This window comes from Oncorhynchus kisutch, linkage group LG16 (assembly GCF_002021735.2).
Source record: "Oncorhynchus kisutch isolate 150728-3 linkage group LG16, Okis_V2, whole genome shotgun sequence".
NCBI classification, from domain to species: domain Eukaryota; kingdom Metazoa; phylum Chordata; class Actinopteri; order Salmoniformes; family Salmonidae; genus Oncorhynchus; species Oncorhynchus kisutch.
This window is the reverse complement of record NC_034189.2, coordinates 4,503,510-4,521,291: the sequence shown is the minus strand read 5'-3', so window position 1 is coordinate 4,521,291 and position 17,782 is coordinate 4,503,510. Positions and strand designations below refer to the sequence as shown.

At 40.7% G+C, this 17,782-nt stretch overlaps 1 protein-coding gene across 2 annotated transcripts in view; it reads left to right on the top strand.

The window, feature by feature from the left end:
• The first annotated feature begins 4,917 nt into the window (after window positions 1–4,917).
• Window positions 4,918–17,782, top strand: part of LOC109881159 (broad substrate specificity ATP-binding cassette transporter ABCG2-like) — a 50,963-nt gene continuing 38,098 nt past the window's right edge. Inside the window, exons 1-2 of one of the 2 annotated variants that reach the window (XM_031791629.1) lie at window positions 4,918–5,034; window positions 5,235–5,444. In XM_031791629.1, the coding sequence (XP_031647489.1) occupies window positions 5,245–5,444 (200 nt within the window). In that variant the 5' untranslated portion in view covers window positions 4,918–5,034; window positions 5,235–5,244. Of the gene's footprint in view, window positions 5,035–5,207; window positions 5,445–17,782 lie in introns of both variants that reach the window. The other variant, XM_031791628.1, reaches the window with a different exon arrangement.

Genomic DNA, 17,782 nt, shown 5'->3' with positions numbered 1-17,782 from the left:
TCTCTCTCTCTCTCTCTCTCTCTCTCTCTCTCTCTCTCTCTCTCTCTCTCTCTCTCTCTCTCTCTCTCTCTCTCTCTCTCTCTCTCTCTCTCTCTCTCTCTCTCTCTCTCTCTCTCTCTCTGAGATACTGTAGATAGCCCCCTCTAGTGGCTCAATGGTGAACGAGGTATTGTACTATGTAGGGAATATAATGCCAATGGGCCCTGGTCAAACGTAGTGCACTATATAGGGGATGTATTCTTATGTTTTATTCTTTATTTATGCAGGTTAAACCCCATTGAGACCAGGGTCTCTTTCTGAAAGGTGCCCCGATCACAGCAATTCAACACCAATTACAATGTAAGATAAAACATCAATCAATACAAAACACAACAGAAAAACTGTTACATTCCTCAGCTATGTGGTCCTTCGTAATAAACACCCTAAGCTGCCTGAGCTGCACCAGAACATCCAATCATAATGAGTTCTGCAAATTGATCCAGCAGGCGATTTTAAAACTAAAAGCGGATTTACCTAATTTGGCGCAGACCCAAGGAACCTCAAGATTTAACCAACCCTAGGAATGTGGTTGGTAACTCATGTTTTTATACTTCAACAACGTAGTTAGGTAAGTTGTAAACTTGTGTAGTAGAACTCTGCAAACAAAAAGAGAATAGTGAAGTGATCTAGAGGACTTTAATGAGGACCAGCCAACCTTTAGATACAGGATGTAGTGATGAGTATTAAACCTGAGGACCAGCCAGCCTTTAGATACAGGATGTAGTGATGAGTATTAAACCTGAGGACCAGCCAACCTTTAGATACAGGATGTAGTGATGAGTATTAAACCTGAGGACCAGCCAACCTTTAGATACATGATGTAGTGATGAGTATTAAACCTGAGGACCAGCCAACCTTTAGATACAGGATGTAGTGATGAGTATTAAACCTGAGGACCAGCCAACCTTTAGGTACAGGATGTAGTGATGAGTATTAAACCTGAGGACCAGCCAACCTTTAGATACAGGATGTAGTGATGAGTATTGAACCTGAGGACCAGCCAACCTTTAGATACAGGATGTAGTGATGAGTATTAAACCTGAGGACCAGCCAACCTTTAGATACAGGATGTAGTGATGAGTATTAGAACTGTGATAAAGTGAAGGCTGCTGTGGTAGACAGCATCCAAAGGTTTAAGAGTAGTGGCAGCTGAGTTCTGGTATATGGTGTGACCAGTCAAGAACTGTCAGGAAAGTTAACTGTATAATCTGCTTCCCGCTGTTCAGGGAGAAGCAAGATCTATTTTTAATTTTTTTAAAGAAGCCCATTTTAAATCTTATCTTTTTAACTAGCTCATCAGTACCTTATTTAAACATTAAATCCTTGACAATCCAAACGCCCAGATATTTATCGGGGAGAACCCTTAAATGAACTAACGTAGTCTATCTGAAACATTTATTGCGAGAATTTGTGAGAACAACATAAATGTAGTCTTGCCCATATTATGTACCAGTTTTAAACCAACCTGGGGCTTTTTGTAAGGTAACAAAGTCAGGTTGCACCTCTAACAACACCTGGTCTACAGTTGGGCCAACGGCATACACAACAGGATAATTTGCATATATATAAATATTACGCATTTTAACAGATAGACCAATATTATGTATATTACAAGTCAACACTAAGATAGTTAACACTCAGATAGATAGTTAACACTCAGATAGATAGTTAACACTCAGATAGTTAACACTCAGATAGTTAACACTCAGATAACTCAGATAGTTAACACTCAGATACACAGTTAACACTCAGATAGATTGTTAACAATCAGATAGTTAACACTCAGATAGATAGTTAACACTCAGATAACTCAGATAGTTAACACTCAGATACACAGTTAACACTCAGATAGATTGTTAACAATCAGATAGTTAACACTCAGATAGAAAGTAAACAGTCAGATAGTTAACACTCAGATAGATAATACTCACATAGATAATTAACACTCAGATGACTCAGATAGTTAACACTCAGATAACTCAGATAGTTAACACTCAGATACACAGTTAACACTCAGATACATAGTTAACACTCAGATAGATAGTTAACACTCAGATAGTTAACACTCACATAGATAGTTAACACTCACATAGATAGTTAACACTCAGATAGTTAACACTCACATAGATAGTTAACACCCAGATATATAGTTAACACTCAGATAGATAGATAACACTCACATAGATAATTATCACTCAGATAGATAACACTCACATAGATAATTAACACTCAGATAGACAGTTAACACTCACATAGATAATTAACACTCAGATAGACAGTTAACACTCAGATAGTAGTGCACTACATAGGGAATAGAATACAAGAATACACATTCAGATAGATAGTTAACACTCAGATAGTAGTGCACTACATAGGGAATAGAATACAAGAATACACATTCAGATAGACAGTTAACACTCAGATAGTAGTGCACTACATAGGGAATAGAATACAAGAATACACATTCAGATAGATAGTTAACACTCAGATAGTAGTGCACTACATAGGGAATAGAATACAAGAATACACATTCAGATAGATAGTTAACACTCAGATAGTAGTGCACTACATAGGGAATAGAATACAAGAATACACATTCAGATAGACAGTTAACACTCAGATAGATAGTTAACACTTAGATAGTTAACACTTACATAGATAGTTAACACTCAGATAGACAGTTAACACTCAGATAGTAGTGCACTACATAGGGAATAGAATACAAGAATACACATTCAGATAGATAGTTAACACTCAGATAGTAGTGCACTACATAGGGAATAGAATACAAGAATACACATTCAGATAGACAGTTAACACTCAGATAGATAGTTAACACTTAGATAGTTAACACTTACATAGATAGTTAACACTCACATAGATAGTTAACACTCAGATAGTTAACACTCACATAGATAGTTAACACTCACATAGATAGTTAACACCCAGATATATAGTTAACACTCAGATAGATAGATAACACTCACATAGATAATTATCACTCAGATAGACAGTTAACACTCAGAAAGATAGTCAACACTCAGATAGATAACACTCACATAGATAATTAACACTCAGATAGACAGTTAACACTCAGATAGTAGTGCACTACATAGGGAATAGAATACAAGAATACACATTCCGATAGACAGTTAACACTCAGATAGTAGTGCACTACATAGGGAATAGAATACAAGAATACACATTCCGATAGACAGTTAACACTCAGATAGTAGTGCACCACATAGGGAATAGAATACAAGAATACACATTCAGATAGATAGCTAACGAAAGGAAGAGCCTGTCCACGCCCTTAGTACATTGAACAAACTCTCTCTCCTGATACAGACTATCTACCAGATAACACGTGTACAACATTTGACATAAGAGGACCTGGTGCTGCACGGCCACACACACAATGAGATTTTATGTGAGAGGTCATGAACTCCTTCCATAAACAGGTGTCACTGCGTGTGTGTTTCTGTGGAGCCAACGTGACCAGGTCACATGATAAGGTTATAACTGTGAATCAACAACTTTCCCTCACAAGTTACATGGACAAAATGTGGACAAAATCACCTATGAATGTTATTATGTTCCTAAAACAAGTTGTAATATCACTGTGTTGCTGGTTAATTCGTTACCCTCGAATTCTAGAAAATCTTATTTTAACGCATTGATAAAAGCCTTTATTTCTAGAAGTTACGGTAGCTCTGGGCCAGGGCGTTAGGTCTTCTCCGCGTGTAGTGGAGAAACTGCCTTTACATCTTGTTACGAAACCCCCGCTACAAATACGATTATTCAATCACATTTTACTGCTAGACAGACGTGGGTGCGTGTTCCCCTCCGGTCATAAACAGACAGTCAGGCTGGCGTTCCAAGTGCCACCCTATTGCCTACATCGTTTTCCTGGTCGAAAGTAAAGCCCTTAGGGAATAGAACGCTATTTGGGACGTATCCATTATCCGGCCACTGATCAAGCCGCTGCCCTCCCGTTACAAAGCCGTTGAAAAAAAAATCTGACTCAATTCATTTCAAATCAAAGGGCTTTATTGGCATGGGAAACATGTTTGAAATTGCCAAAGCAAGTGACATAGACAATAAATAAAAGGGAAATAAACAATCAGAAGTGAACAGTAAACATCACACTCACAAAAGTGTTAAAATAACATATATTTCAAATAGTATATTATTGGCAATGTACAGTGTTGTAAGGATGTGCAAATAGTTGAAAGTGAAAATAAATAAACATAAATATGGGTTGTATTTACAATGGTGTTTTTTCTTCACTGGTTGCCCTTTTCTTGTGGCAACAGGTCACACATCCTGCTGCTGTGATGGCACACTGTCAGGTATTCTGCCACTGTGCACTCTCTGTTTAAGGCCAAATAGCATTCTAGTTTGCTCTGGTTCTTTGGTTGATTCATTCCAATGTGTCAAGTAACTATCTTTTTGTTTTCTCATGATTTGGTTGGGTTGGGTCTTAATGATTTGTTTGGGTCTAATTGTGTTTCTGTCCTGGGGCTCTGTGGGGTGTGTTTGTGTTTGTGAACAGAGCCCCAGGACCAGCTTGCTTAGGGGACTCTTCTCCAGGTTCATCTCTCTGTAGGTGATGGCTTTGTTACGTAAGGTTTGAGAATCTTATTGTGGTTGTAGAATTTAACAGGTATTTTCTGCATTTTGATAATTAGCGTGAATCTTCCTAGTTCTGCTCTGCATGCATTACTTTGGTGTTTTACCTTGAAAACTCTCTCACAGTTCGTCAGGGCTGTAAAAACTATAAATCTGCTGAAGACATACCAACACATTCATTTATATTGCTCTCAAACTTGGTTACACAACACAGCTTTAGAGCAAGAAAAGGCATTTCGCTGTACTTGTGCACGTGACATTACAACTTGACATTTGAAACAATCCACATCACAGTCCACTGCAAGGAGAATTAGGATTACAACTCGGTAGTTCAGCGTTGAACTCTCCATTTCCAGTCGCAAGGTAAGTGACACAAATGTGATATTTGATAGACAAATTATTTGGGGACTGACTATTTTGTTGTGTTTTTTTAACGATAGTTAATGAATGTGAATAGATGTTACAGTTGTTTAACTTTCAGGTGGGAACGGTAGAGAGCAATAGGCAATGTTTACGTGATATAATTATTCCCACAGGCTACCTCGCTGTCTCATTTCTGACAGGACCTTCAGAATGTCGGAGAAGTACAAAAGCCACATCCTGGTGATGGAGGACCGAGGGACTAACGGGTCTCTTGAGTCTACCGGTACCGCCAAGTCCCCTCAAGGTTCAACCGTTAGTTTCCATAACGTCCACTATAAGGTGACGCAGAGGAGCGGCTGTCTGTGTATCAAGAGGAAGACCACCAGCAAAGACATTCTCATAGATCTGAAGTAAGTCGACTAGACGCTGTTGTTGAGATATAATCAGTCTTATACATGTGTCGGCTCTTAATACGACCCATTTCGTCGCAGGAAGAACATAATCCCGCAGAAGGATTTACATGTATTTTTTCAATATTTAGAATCAGCCACCAGGGGGCAGCGGTGTTTGTCATAACAGACAGCAGGTGTTTCAGTTGTTTCAATGTGTTTCAGTTGAAGTAACCTATGTACACTGATAAATAGACAATATCTAAAAGGGGTAGATGTATGTTCGTTAAAGAAAAATCGGTTTAAAAAAAAAATTCTATTGTTTTATTATTCAAGGCAAACAATAATCAGAATAAATTCAGAATAGGTTCGGTACTTGTGTGGCCCAGTGGTTACAGCCGCTTATATGCCAGAGTCGGCTCAAATCTGTCTGATTTTGCTTTTCTGAATTTTTTGGGGGACTAACTAGTAGGCTACTTTTCTAGTAACTCTCTGTGGGCTGTCCTCTTAATCAGGTAATTTCTGAAGGAAGTGACGTATTACTCTGTTACATTTATACCAAATCACTTCAATTACAGTCGGATGAAAACCGACTGAAAAACTCCAAATGTGTGTTTTTACATGAATCGATTCTATTGGTTTCCCTTTATTTCCACGTTCAACATGACTGGGAACTCTGAAGGAGGAAAAAAAACACGCTCCGACTTTGAAAAATTGTTTTGAACTGTCTTCTATTGAGCCTTGTTTGGTATTTGCGTGTCAAAAAGATACATTTCAAATAACACTAATTTATGCATAAAATAACACTATTTCACACGTCAAATAAGCTTGTTGACCAATCAGGACCTGAATATTAAGGTTTAATATTTTCCGGTAACACCCAGAAGTGCAATTCAAAAGCATATAAAGCCTTTTAATGGGCCTATATCCTATATCTTCACTCCTGAAGATATTTTTCGTTATTAGGTTCTTAGCCAGACACGATCTGAGGTAAGTTACACGTTAACAAGTTGAGTGTAGGGGGCAGTATTTTGATGTTTGGATGAAAAACGTACCCAAATAAAACGGCCTATTTCTCAGGCCCAGAAGCTAGAATATGCATATAACTGGCAGATTATGATAGAAAACAGTCTAAAGTTTCCAAAACTGTCAAAATATTGTCTGTGAGTATAACAGAACTGATATTGCAGGCGAAACCCTGAGGAAAATACAACCAGGAAGTGCTGTTTTTCTGAAACTACTCTTTTCCATTGCAAGGGGATATCAACCAGGGATATCAACCAGATTCCTTTCCCTATGGATTCCACAGGGTGTGAACAGTCTTTAGACATAGTTTCAGGCTTTTATTTTGAAAAATGAGCGAGAATAATCACATTGCATCAGTGGATAGCTAGGTGTCCCCAGATTTGTGCATGCGCGAGCGCCTGGAGTGAAAACCTGAGGGAAATAATTATTATTTTGAAACATCCCTGTTCCATTGCCTGCCTTCCCATTTAAAGGGATATCAACCAGATTCCTTTCCTATGGCTTCCACATGGTGTGAACAGTCTTTAGACATAGTTTCAGCCTTTTATTCTGAAAAATGAGCGAGATCGATCACGTCAGTGGATGGCTGGGTGTCCCCAGAGTTTTGCATGCGCCAACAGCTTGGAGCAGATATTTTCTCTCTCTTGCCAATTGAAAAAGCTCCCGTCTGGTTGAAATATTATCGATTATTTATTGTAAAAACAACCTGAGGATTGATTATAAAAAAACGTTTTACATGTTTCTACGAACTTTACGGATACTATTTGGAATTTTCGTCTGCCCGTCGTGACCTGCACGAGCCTGTGGATTACTGAACAAAGCGCGCCAACCAAATGGAGGTTTTTGGATATACAAATAATCTTTATCCAACAAAAATAACATTTATTGTGTAACTGGGAGTCTCGTGAGTGCAAACATCGGAAGATCATCAAAGGTAAGCGATTCATTTGATTGCTTTTCTGACTTTTGTGACCAATCTACTTTGCTGCTAGCTGTTTGTAATGTTTTGTCTGCTGAGAGAGATGTCCTAACATAAACACTTGGTTTGCTTTCGCTGTAAAGCTTTTTCTGAAATCTTTTTATTTTTATTTTTTTATTTCACCTTTATTTAACCAGGTAGGCTAGTTGAGAACAAGTTCTCATTTGCAACTGCGACCTGGCCAAGATAAAGCATAGCAGTGTGAACAGACAACACAGAGTTACACGCCAAATCTGACACGCCAGATGGATTAACAACAGCCTGAACTGTGTTTTGCTATATTGCACTTGTGATTTCATGAAAATTAAATATTTTTAGTAATTTAATTTTAATTTGGCACTCTGCAGTTCAGCGGATGTTGACGGAAAATGATACTGCTAATGGGATCGGTGTGCCAAGAGGTTTTTAACCTGTTATGGCTGCAATCCCGATACCGGGATCGCTATGACAACTACCAGTGAAAATAGAGGGCGCCAAAATTCAAACCACAGAAATCTCATAATTACAATTTCTAAAACATACATGTGTCTTATATAATTTTAAATCTATTTTTGTTGTTAATCCCACCAAAGTGTCCGATTTCAAATAGGCTTTTCAGCGAAAGCACTACAAAAGATTATGTTAGGTCTCCACCAAACCACAATAAGCACAGCCATTTTCCAGCAAAATATAGCCTTCACAAATAACAGAAATAAAGATCAAATGAATCACTAACCTTGAATTGTCTTCATCAGATGACACTCATAGGACTTCATGTTACACAATACATGCATGTTTTATTTGATAAAGTTCATATTTATATCAAAAGATACAGGGTTAGGGTTAGCTGAAATACAGGGTTAGAGTTAGCTAAAATACAGGGTTAGGGTTAGCTAAAATACAGGTTTAGGGTTAGCTAAAATACAGGGTTAGGGTTAGCTAAAATATAGGGTTAGTGTTAGCTAAAATACAGGGTTAGGGTTAGCTAAAATACAGGGTTAGTGTTAGCTAAAATACAGGGTTAGGGTTAGCTAAAATACAGGGTTAGGGTTAGCTAAAATACAGGTTTAGGGTTAGCTAAAATACAGGGTTAGGGTTAGCTAAAATACAGGTTTAGGGTTAGCTAAAATACAGGGTTAGGGTTAGCTAAAATATAGGGTTAGTGTTAGCTAAAATACAGGGTTAGGGTTAGCTAAAATACAGGGTTAGGGTTAGCTAAAATACAGGTTTAGGGTTAGCTAAAATACAGCGTTAGGGTTAGCTAAAATACAGGGTTAGGGTTAGCTAAAATACAGGGTTAGGGTTAGCTAAAATACAGGGTTAGGGTTAGCTAAAATACAGGGTTAGGGTTAGCTAAAATACAGGGTTGGGGTTTGCCAAGATACAGGGTTAGGTTTAGCTAAGATACAGGGTTAGGGTTAGCTAAAATACAGGGTTAGGGTTAGCTAAAATACAGGGTTAGGGTTAGCTAAAATGCAGGGTTAGGGTTAGCTAAAATACAGGTTTAGCTAAAATACAGGGTTAGAGTTAGCTCAAATACAGGGTTAGGGTTAGCTAAAATACAGGGTTAGGGTTGGCTAAAATACAGGGTTAGGGTTAGCTAAAATACAGGGTTAGGGTTAGATAAAATACAGGGTTAGAGTTAGCTAAAATACAGGGTTAGGGTTAGCTAAAATACAGGGTTACGGTTAGGGTTAGCTAAAATACAAAAAAATCTACTTTTGATGTCAATTTGACAAACGCTGCATCCCATCTAGACATGACCGATATACAACACTCCTTCCGTGGCCTCCAACTGCTCTTAAATGCTAGTAAAACCAAATGCATGCTTTTCAACCGGTCGCTGCCTGCACCCGCATGCCCGACTAGCATCACCACCCTGGATGGTTCCGACCTAGAATATGTGGACGTCTATAAGTACCGAGGTGTCTGGCTAGACTGCAAACTCTCCTTCCAGACTCATATCAAACATCTCCAATCGAAAATCAAATCAAGAGTCGGCTTTCTATTCCGCAACAAAGCCTCCTTCACTCACGCCGCCAAGCTTACCCTAGTAAAACTGACTATCCTACCGATCCTTGACTTCGGCGATGTCATCTACAAAATGGCTTCCAACACTCTACTCAGCAAACTGGATGCAGTTTATCACAGTGCCATCCGTTTTGTCACTAAAGCACCTTATACCACCCACCACTGCGACTTGTATGCTCTAGTCGGCTGGCCCTCGCTACATATTCGTCGCCAGACCCACTGGCTCCAGGTCATCTACAAGTCCATGCTAGGTAAAGCTCCGCCTTATCTCAGCTCACTGGTCACGATGGCAACACCCATCCGTAGCACGCGCTCCAGCAGGTGTATCTCACTGATCATCCCTAAAGCCAACACCTCATTTGGCCGCCTTTCGTTCCAGTACTCTGCTGCCTGTGACTGGAACGAATTGCAAAAATCGCTGAAGTTGGAGACTTTTATCTCCCTCACCAACTTCAAACATCAGCTATCTGAGCAGCTAACCGATCGCTGCAGCTGTACATAGTCTATTGGTAAATAGCCCACCCTTTTTCACCTACCTCATCCCCATACTGTTTTTATTTATTTACTTTTCTGCTCTTTTGCACACCAATATCTCTACCTGTACATGACCATCTGATCATTCATCACTCCAGTGTTAATCTGCAAAATTGTAATTATTTGCCTACCTCCTCATGCCTTCTGCACACATTGTATATAGACTCCCCCTTTGTTTTCTACTGTGTTATTGCCTTGTTAATTGTTTACTCCATGTGTAACTCTTTGTTGTCTGCTCACACTGCTATGCTTTATCTTGGCCAGGTCGCAGTTGCAAATGAGAACTTGTTCTCAACTAGCCTACCTGGTTAAATAAAGGTGTTCTCAACTAGCCTACCTGGTTAAATAAAGGTGAAAAAAAAAATATATATATATCCTTCCTCGACAGGAACAAGATGATTGAGTCGACTATGGCAATTGATATCTGCACTGTTTGGTTATTTATGACTTACATTGATTCTTACCTGAATGACCTACCTAGATGTTTAATTCCGTGCTGAAATCTGTCTGATTTGCATACTAGTAACATGATCGATAGTGAAATGTAGATATTGATCCACTTACCTGATCCTCCTCAATATTTCAGTGTGAATGAAAAATAAAACCTCACAGTTGGTGTAAACATTTTTGGTACATATTCACCATCACATGTATTTAAAATAATATTGTGAAATAAATGTTCAAATTGTAAAAATATTCCAATGTCGCGAGTACCAGGTAGCCTAGTGGTTTAGAGCGTTGGGCCAGTAACCAAAAGGTTGCCAGATCAAATGCCCGAGGTGACCAGGTAAAAATCTGTCGTTCTGCTCCTGAACAAGGCAGTTAACCCACTGTTCCCCTGAACAAGGCAGTTAACCCCACTGTCCCCCTGAACAAGGCAGTTAACCCCACTGTTTCCCTGAACAAGACAGTTAACCCACTCCATTGTTATTTCTAAAAATATCTAACAAGTAATATAACAATATTACTAAGATTGTATATTACTTATATGTTTAATATGGGCATATATGACAGAAACAGGGAGTATTCACACCCCTTGAAATGTTCCACAATTTGTTGTGTTACAGCCTGAATTTAAAATGGATTCCATTGAGATTGTTTTGTTTCTGGCCTACACGCAATACCCCATAATAAAAAGTGATGAATACTGTGTGTGAATACTTATGTAAATGTGACATTTCTGTATGTCATTTTCAATACATTTGCAAACATTTGTCATTATGGGGTATTGTGTGTAGATTGGTGAGAAAACAAATCAATTTAATCCATTTTGAATTCAGGCTGTAACACAACAACATGTGGAATAAACCAAGGGGTATTCAGGCTGTAACACAACAACATATGGAATAAACCAAGGGGTATTCAGGCTGTAACAACATGTGGAATAAACCAAGGAGCATTCAGGCTGTAACAACATGTGGAATAAACCAAGGAGCATTCAGGCTGTAACACAACAACATATGGAATAAACCAAGGGGTATTCAGGCTGTAACACAACAACATATGGAATAAACCAAGGAGCATTCAGGCTGTAACACAACAACATATGGAATAAACCAAGGTGTATTCAGGCTGTAACAACATGTGGAATAAACCAAGGAGCATTCAGGCTGTAACACAACAACATATGGAATAAACCAAGGGGTATTCAGGCTGTAACACAACAACATATGGAATAAACCAAGGGGTATTCAGGCTGTAACAACATGTGGAATAAACCAAGGAGCATTCAGGCTGTAACACAACAACATATGGAATAAACCAAGGGGTATTCAGGCTGTAACACAACAACATGTGGAATAAACCAAGGGGTATTCAGGCTGTAACAACATGTGGAATAAACCAAGGAGCATTCAGGCTGTAACTCAACAACATATGGAATAAACCAAGGGGTATTCAGGCTGTAACACAACAACATGTGGAATAAACCAAGGGGTATTCAGGCTGTAACACAACAACATATGGAATAAACCAAGGGTTATTCAGGCTGTAAAAACATGTGGAATAAGCCAATGGGCATTCAGGCTGTAACACAACAAGTGGAATAAACCAAGGGGCATTCAGGCTGTAACACAACAACATGTGGAATAAACCAAGGGGTATTCAGGCTGTAACAACATGTGGAATAAGCCAATGGGCATTCAGGCTGTAACACAACAACATGTGGAATAAACCAAGGGGGTATTCAGGCTGTAACAACATGTGAAATAAACCAAGGGGCATTCAGGCTTTAACACAACAACATATGGAATAAGCCAAGGGGCATTCAGGCTGTAACACAACAACATATGGAATAAGCCAAGGGGCATTCAGGCTTTAACACAACAACATATGGAATAAGCCAAGGGGCATTCAGGCTGTAACACAACAACATATGGAATAAGCCAAGGGGTATTCAGGCTGTAACACAACAACATATGGAATAAGCCAATGGGCATTCAGGCTGTAACACAACAACATGTGGAATAAACCAAGGGGTATTCAGGCTGTAACAACATGTGGAATAAGCCAAGGGGCATTCAGGCTGTAACAACATGTGGAATAAACCATGTGTAGTGTCTATGCATTCTATTTCTATGTATCAGAGTTCAACGATACAGTAGGCTAAAAAGAGATCACAGTAGCCTTTATGGTCGTTGTCACGTCCTGACCTTAGTTCCTTTATTATGTCTCTGTTTTAGTTTGGTCAGGGCGTGAGTTGGGGTGGGCATTCTATGTGTTTGTTCTATGTAGTGTATTTCTGGTTTTGGCCTGGTATGGTTCCCAATCAGAGGCAGCTGTCGATCGTTGTCTCTGATTGAGAACCATACTTAGGCAGCCTGTTTTCCCCCTTGTGGGTAGTTGTTTTCTGTGTCTGTGTTTCACCATACAGAACTGTTTCGGTTTTCATGTATTTCTCTTGTTCTTTTGTTTTCTGTGTTCAGTTATATTCTGGACACTTACCAACGCTGCGCATTGTTCCGATACATCGTTCCGATACATCGTTCCGATACATCGTTCCGATACATCGTTCCGATACATCGTTCCGATACATTGTTCCGATACATTGTTCCGATACATTGTTCCGATACATCGTTCCGATACATTGTTCTAATACATTGTTCCGATACATTGTTCGACTACATTGTTCTGATACATTGTTCCGATACATCGTTCCGATACATTGTTCGACTACATTGTTCTGATACATTGTTCCGATACATTGTTCCGATACATTGTTCGACTACATTGTTCTGATACATTGTTCGACTACATTGTTCTAATACATTGTTCCGATACATTGTTCCGATACATTGTTCTGATACATTGTTCGACTACATTGTTCTGATACATTGTTCCGATACATTGTTCCGATACATTGTTCCGATACATTGTTCTGATATTTCATACTCCTCATCAGAGGAAGAAGAAAATCATTACAGCCTTTACAATAAGCCCAATTCTGATTGGATGGCGTGTCGCTGCTGTGATAGTCGTGCTGGTTAAGTGTGCCTTGAATTCTACATAAATCACCGACGGCGTCACTAGCAAAGCTCCATCACAGCTGTCGTTTCTCTTTGCTTATTTGAGCTGTTCTTGCTATAATATGGACTTGGTCTTTTACCAAATAGGGCTATCTTCTGTTTACCACCCCTTCCATATCAATTTACTATAGACTGTAGCCTTTACAGAGGAACCCTATCAGTCTGAGAGAATGCTTTCTGATCCTGTAATGGGGAGACTAGAATTCTATGGTTGAATTCTATACTCACTAAGTGGCTCTAGATAAGAGCGTCTGTTAAATGACCCAACGTATGTGTTGTGCTACTGTGTGTGTGAAGCGAATTCACCTGGGGAGGAGGGGACGTACATGATAACTCAGATCAAACACAAAATATTACCTTCTGTATCAGAGGAAGGAAGGAGGTTCAGGAGACACACACACACACACACACACACACACACACACACACACACACACACACACACACACACACTCTAACCTAAATAATATTAAACCCAGACATTTCCTAAATAATACCTATTGAATCAGAGGAAGGAAAGGGACTGGTTCAGAGGCTCAGCAGGAGGACACACACTTACACACACTCAAACACACACACACACACACACACACACACGCACATACACTTACACACACTTAAACACACACACACTCAAACACACACACACACTCAAACACACACACACACACACACACACACACACACACACACACTCAAACACACACACACACACACACTCAAACACACACACACACACACACAAACGCACCCGCACGCACGCACACACACAAATACACACAGAAACGCACACGCATACACACGCATACACACACACACACACACACACACACACACACACTTAAACACACACACACACACACTTAAACACACACACACACACAAATACACACACAAACGCACACGCAAACACACGCATACACACACAAACACACGCATACACACACACACAAATACACACACACACACACTTAAACACACACACACACACTTAAACACACACACACACACAAACGCACCCGCACAGACACACACAAATACACACACAAACACACGCATACACACACACACACACACACACACTTACACACACACATACAAACGCACCCGCACGCACGCACGCACACACACACACAAATAACGCACACGCATACACACGCATACACACACACACACACACACACACACTGGGACTGGGGTCATGTGTCAATACATGGACCCTGCTTTCATAAGTCCATTGTCTTACGTAGGGAAACGATGACCCTCAACATGTAACAACAAACATTCTCCCAGCTACACTGAACAGAAGATAAAGGCAACGCGTAAAGTTTCCATGGAGCTGAAATGAAATATCCCCAACATTTTCCATACACCCAAAAATATTTATTTCTCAAAATGTTTGTGCAAAAATGTGTTTTCCATCCCTGTTAGTGACCATTTCTCCTTTGCCAAGATAATCCATCCACCTGACAGGTGGCATATCAAGAAGCTGATTCAACCGTATGATCATTACACAGGTGCACCTTGTGCTGGGGGACAATAAAAGGCCACTCTAAAATGTGCGGTTTTGTCACAACAACACAATGCCATAAGTTTTGATGGAGTGTGCAATTGGCATGCTGACTGCAGGAATGTTCACCCGAGCCACCTCCAACATTGTTTTAGAGAATTTGGCAGTACGTCCAACCGGCCTCACAACCGCAGACCACGTGTATGGCGTCGTGTAGGAGAGCGGCTTGCTGATGTCAGCGTTGTGAACAGAGTGCCCCATGGTGGCGGTGGGGTTATGTTATGGGCAGACATAAGCTACGGACAACGAATACAATTGCATTTTATCGATGGAAAATTTTGAATGCACAAAAATACTGTGATGAGATCCTGAGGCCCATTGTGAGGCCATTTCATCCTGAGGCCCATTGTGAGGCCATTTCATCCTGAGGCCCATTGTGAGACCATTTCATCCGGAGGCCCATTGTGAGGCCCTTTCATCCTGAGGCCCATTGTGAGGCCATTTCATCCTGAGGCCCATTGTGAGGCCATTTCATCCTGAGGCCCATTGTGAGGCCATTTCATTCTGAGGCCCATTGTGAGGCCATTTCATTCTGAGGCCCATTGTGAGGCCATTCCATCTTGAGGCCCATTGTGAGGCCATTTCATCCTGAGGCCCATTGTGAGGCCATTTCATCCTGAGGCCCATTGTGAGGCAATTTCATCCTGAGGCATGTTGTGAGGCAATTTCATCCTGAGGCCCATTGTGATGCCAGTTTTATTTTTGAACGGTTATCTGATACCAGAACCAGATACAGACTGGTGTTCTGATCCACATCAGATATTGACTGGGTTTCTGATGCTCACCAGATACTGACTGGTGTTCTGATCCACACCAGATACTGACTGGTGTTCTGATCCACACCAGATACTGACTGGTGTTCTGATCCACACCAGATACTGACTGGTGTTCTGATCACACCAGATACTGACTGGTGTTCTGATCCACACCAGATACTGACTGGTGTTCTGATCCACACCAGATACTGACTGGTTTCTGATCCACACCAGATACTGACTGGTTTCTGATCACACCAGATACTGACTGGGTTGCTGATCACACCAGATACTGACTGGTTTCTGATCCACACCAGATACTGACTGGGTTTCTGATCACACCAGATACTGACTGGTGTTCTGATCACACCAGATACTGACTGGTGTTCTGATCACACCAGATACTGACTGGTGTTCTGATCACACCAGATACTGACTGGTGTTCTGATCACACCAGATACTGACTGGTGTTCTGATCACACCAGATACTGACTGGGTTTCTGATCACACCAGATACAGACTGGTTTTCTGATCACACCAGATACTGACTGGTGTTCTGATCACACCAGATACAGACTGGGTTTCTGATCACACCAGATACTGACTGGTGTATTGATCACACCAGATACTGACTGGTGTTCTGATCCACACCAGATACTGACTGGTTTCTGATCACACCAGATACTGACTGGTGTTCTGATCACACCAGATACTGACTGGTGTTCTGATCACGCCAGATACTGACTGGTGTTCTGATCACACCAGATACAGACTGGGTTTCTGATCACACCAGATACTGACTGGTGTTCTGATCACACCAGATACTGACTGGTGTTCTGATCACACCAGATACTGACTGGTGTTCTGATCCACACCAGATACTGACTGGTTTCTGATCACACCAGATACTGACTGGTGTTCTGATCACACCAGATACTGACTGGTGTTCTGATCACACCAGATACTGACTGGTGTTCTGATCACACCAGATACTGACTGGTGTTCTGATCCACACCAGATACTGACTGGTTTCTGATCCACACCAGATACTGAGTGGTTTCTGATCACACCAGATACTGACTGGTGTTCTGATCACACCAGATACTGACTGGTGTACTGATCCACGCCAGATACTGACTGGTGTTCTGATCACACCAGATACTGACTGGTGTTCTGATCACACCAGATACTGACTGGTGTTCTGATCACACCAGATACTGACTGGGTTTCTGATCACACCAGATACAGACTGGTTTTCTGATCACACCAGATACTGACTGGTGTTCTGATCACACCAGATACAGACTGGGTTTCTGATCACACCAGATACTGACTGGTGTTCTGATCACACCAGATACTGACTGGTGTTCTGATCACACCAGATACTGACTGGTGTTCTGATCCACACCAGATACTGACTGGTTTCTGATCACACCAGATACTGACTGGTGTTCTGATCACACCAGATACTGACTGGTTTCTGATCCACACCAGATACTGACTGGGTTGCTGATCACACCAGATACTGACTGGGTTTCTGATCACACCAGATAATGACTGGTGTTCTGATCACACCAGATACTGACTGGTGTTCTGATCACACCAGATACTGACTGGTGTTCTGATCACACCAGATACAGACTGGTTTCCTAATCACACCAGATACTGACTGGTTTCTGATCCACACCAGATACTGAGTGGTTTCTGATCACACCAGATACTGACTGGTGTTCTGATCACACCAGATACTGACTGGTGTACTGATCCACACCAGATACTGACTGGTTTCTGATCACACCAGATACTGACTGGTGTTCTGATCACACCAGATACTGACTGGTTTCTGATCCACACCAGATACTGACTGGGTTTCTGATCACACCAGATACTGACTGGGTTTCTGATCACACCAGATACTGACTGGTGTTCTGATCACACCAGATACTGACTGGTGTTCTGAT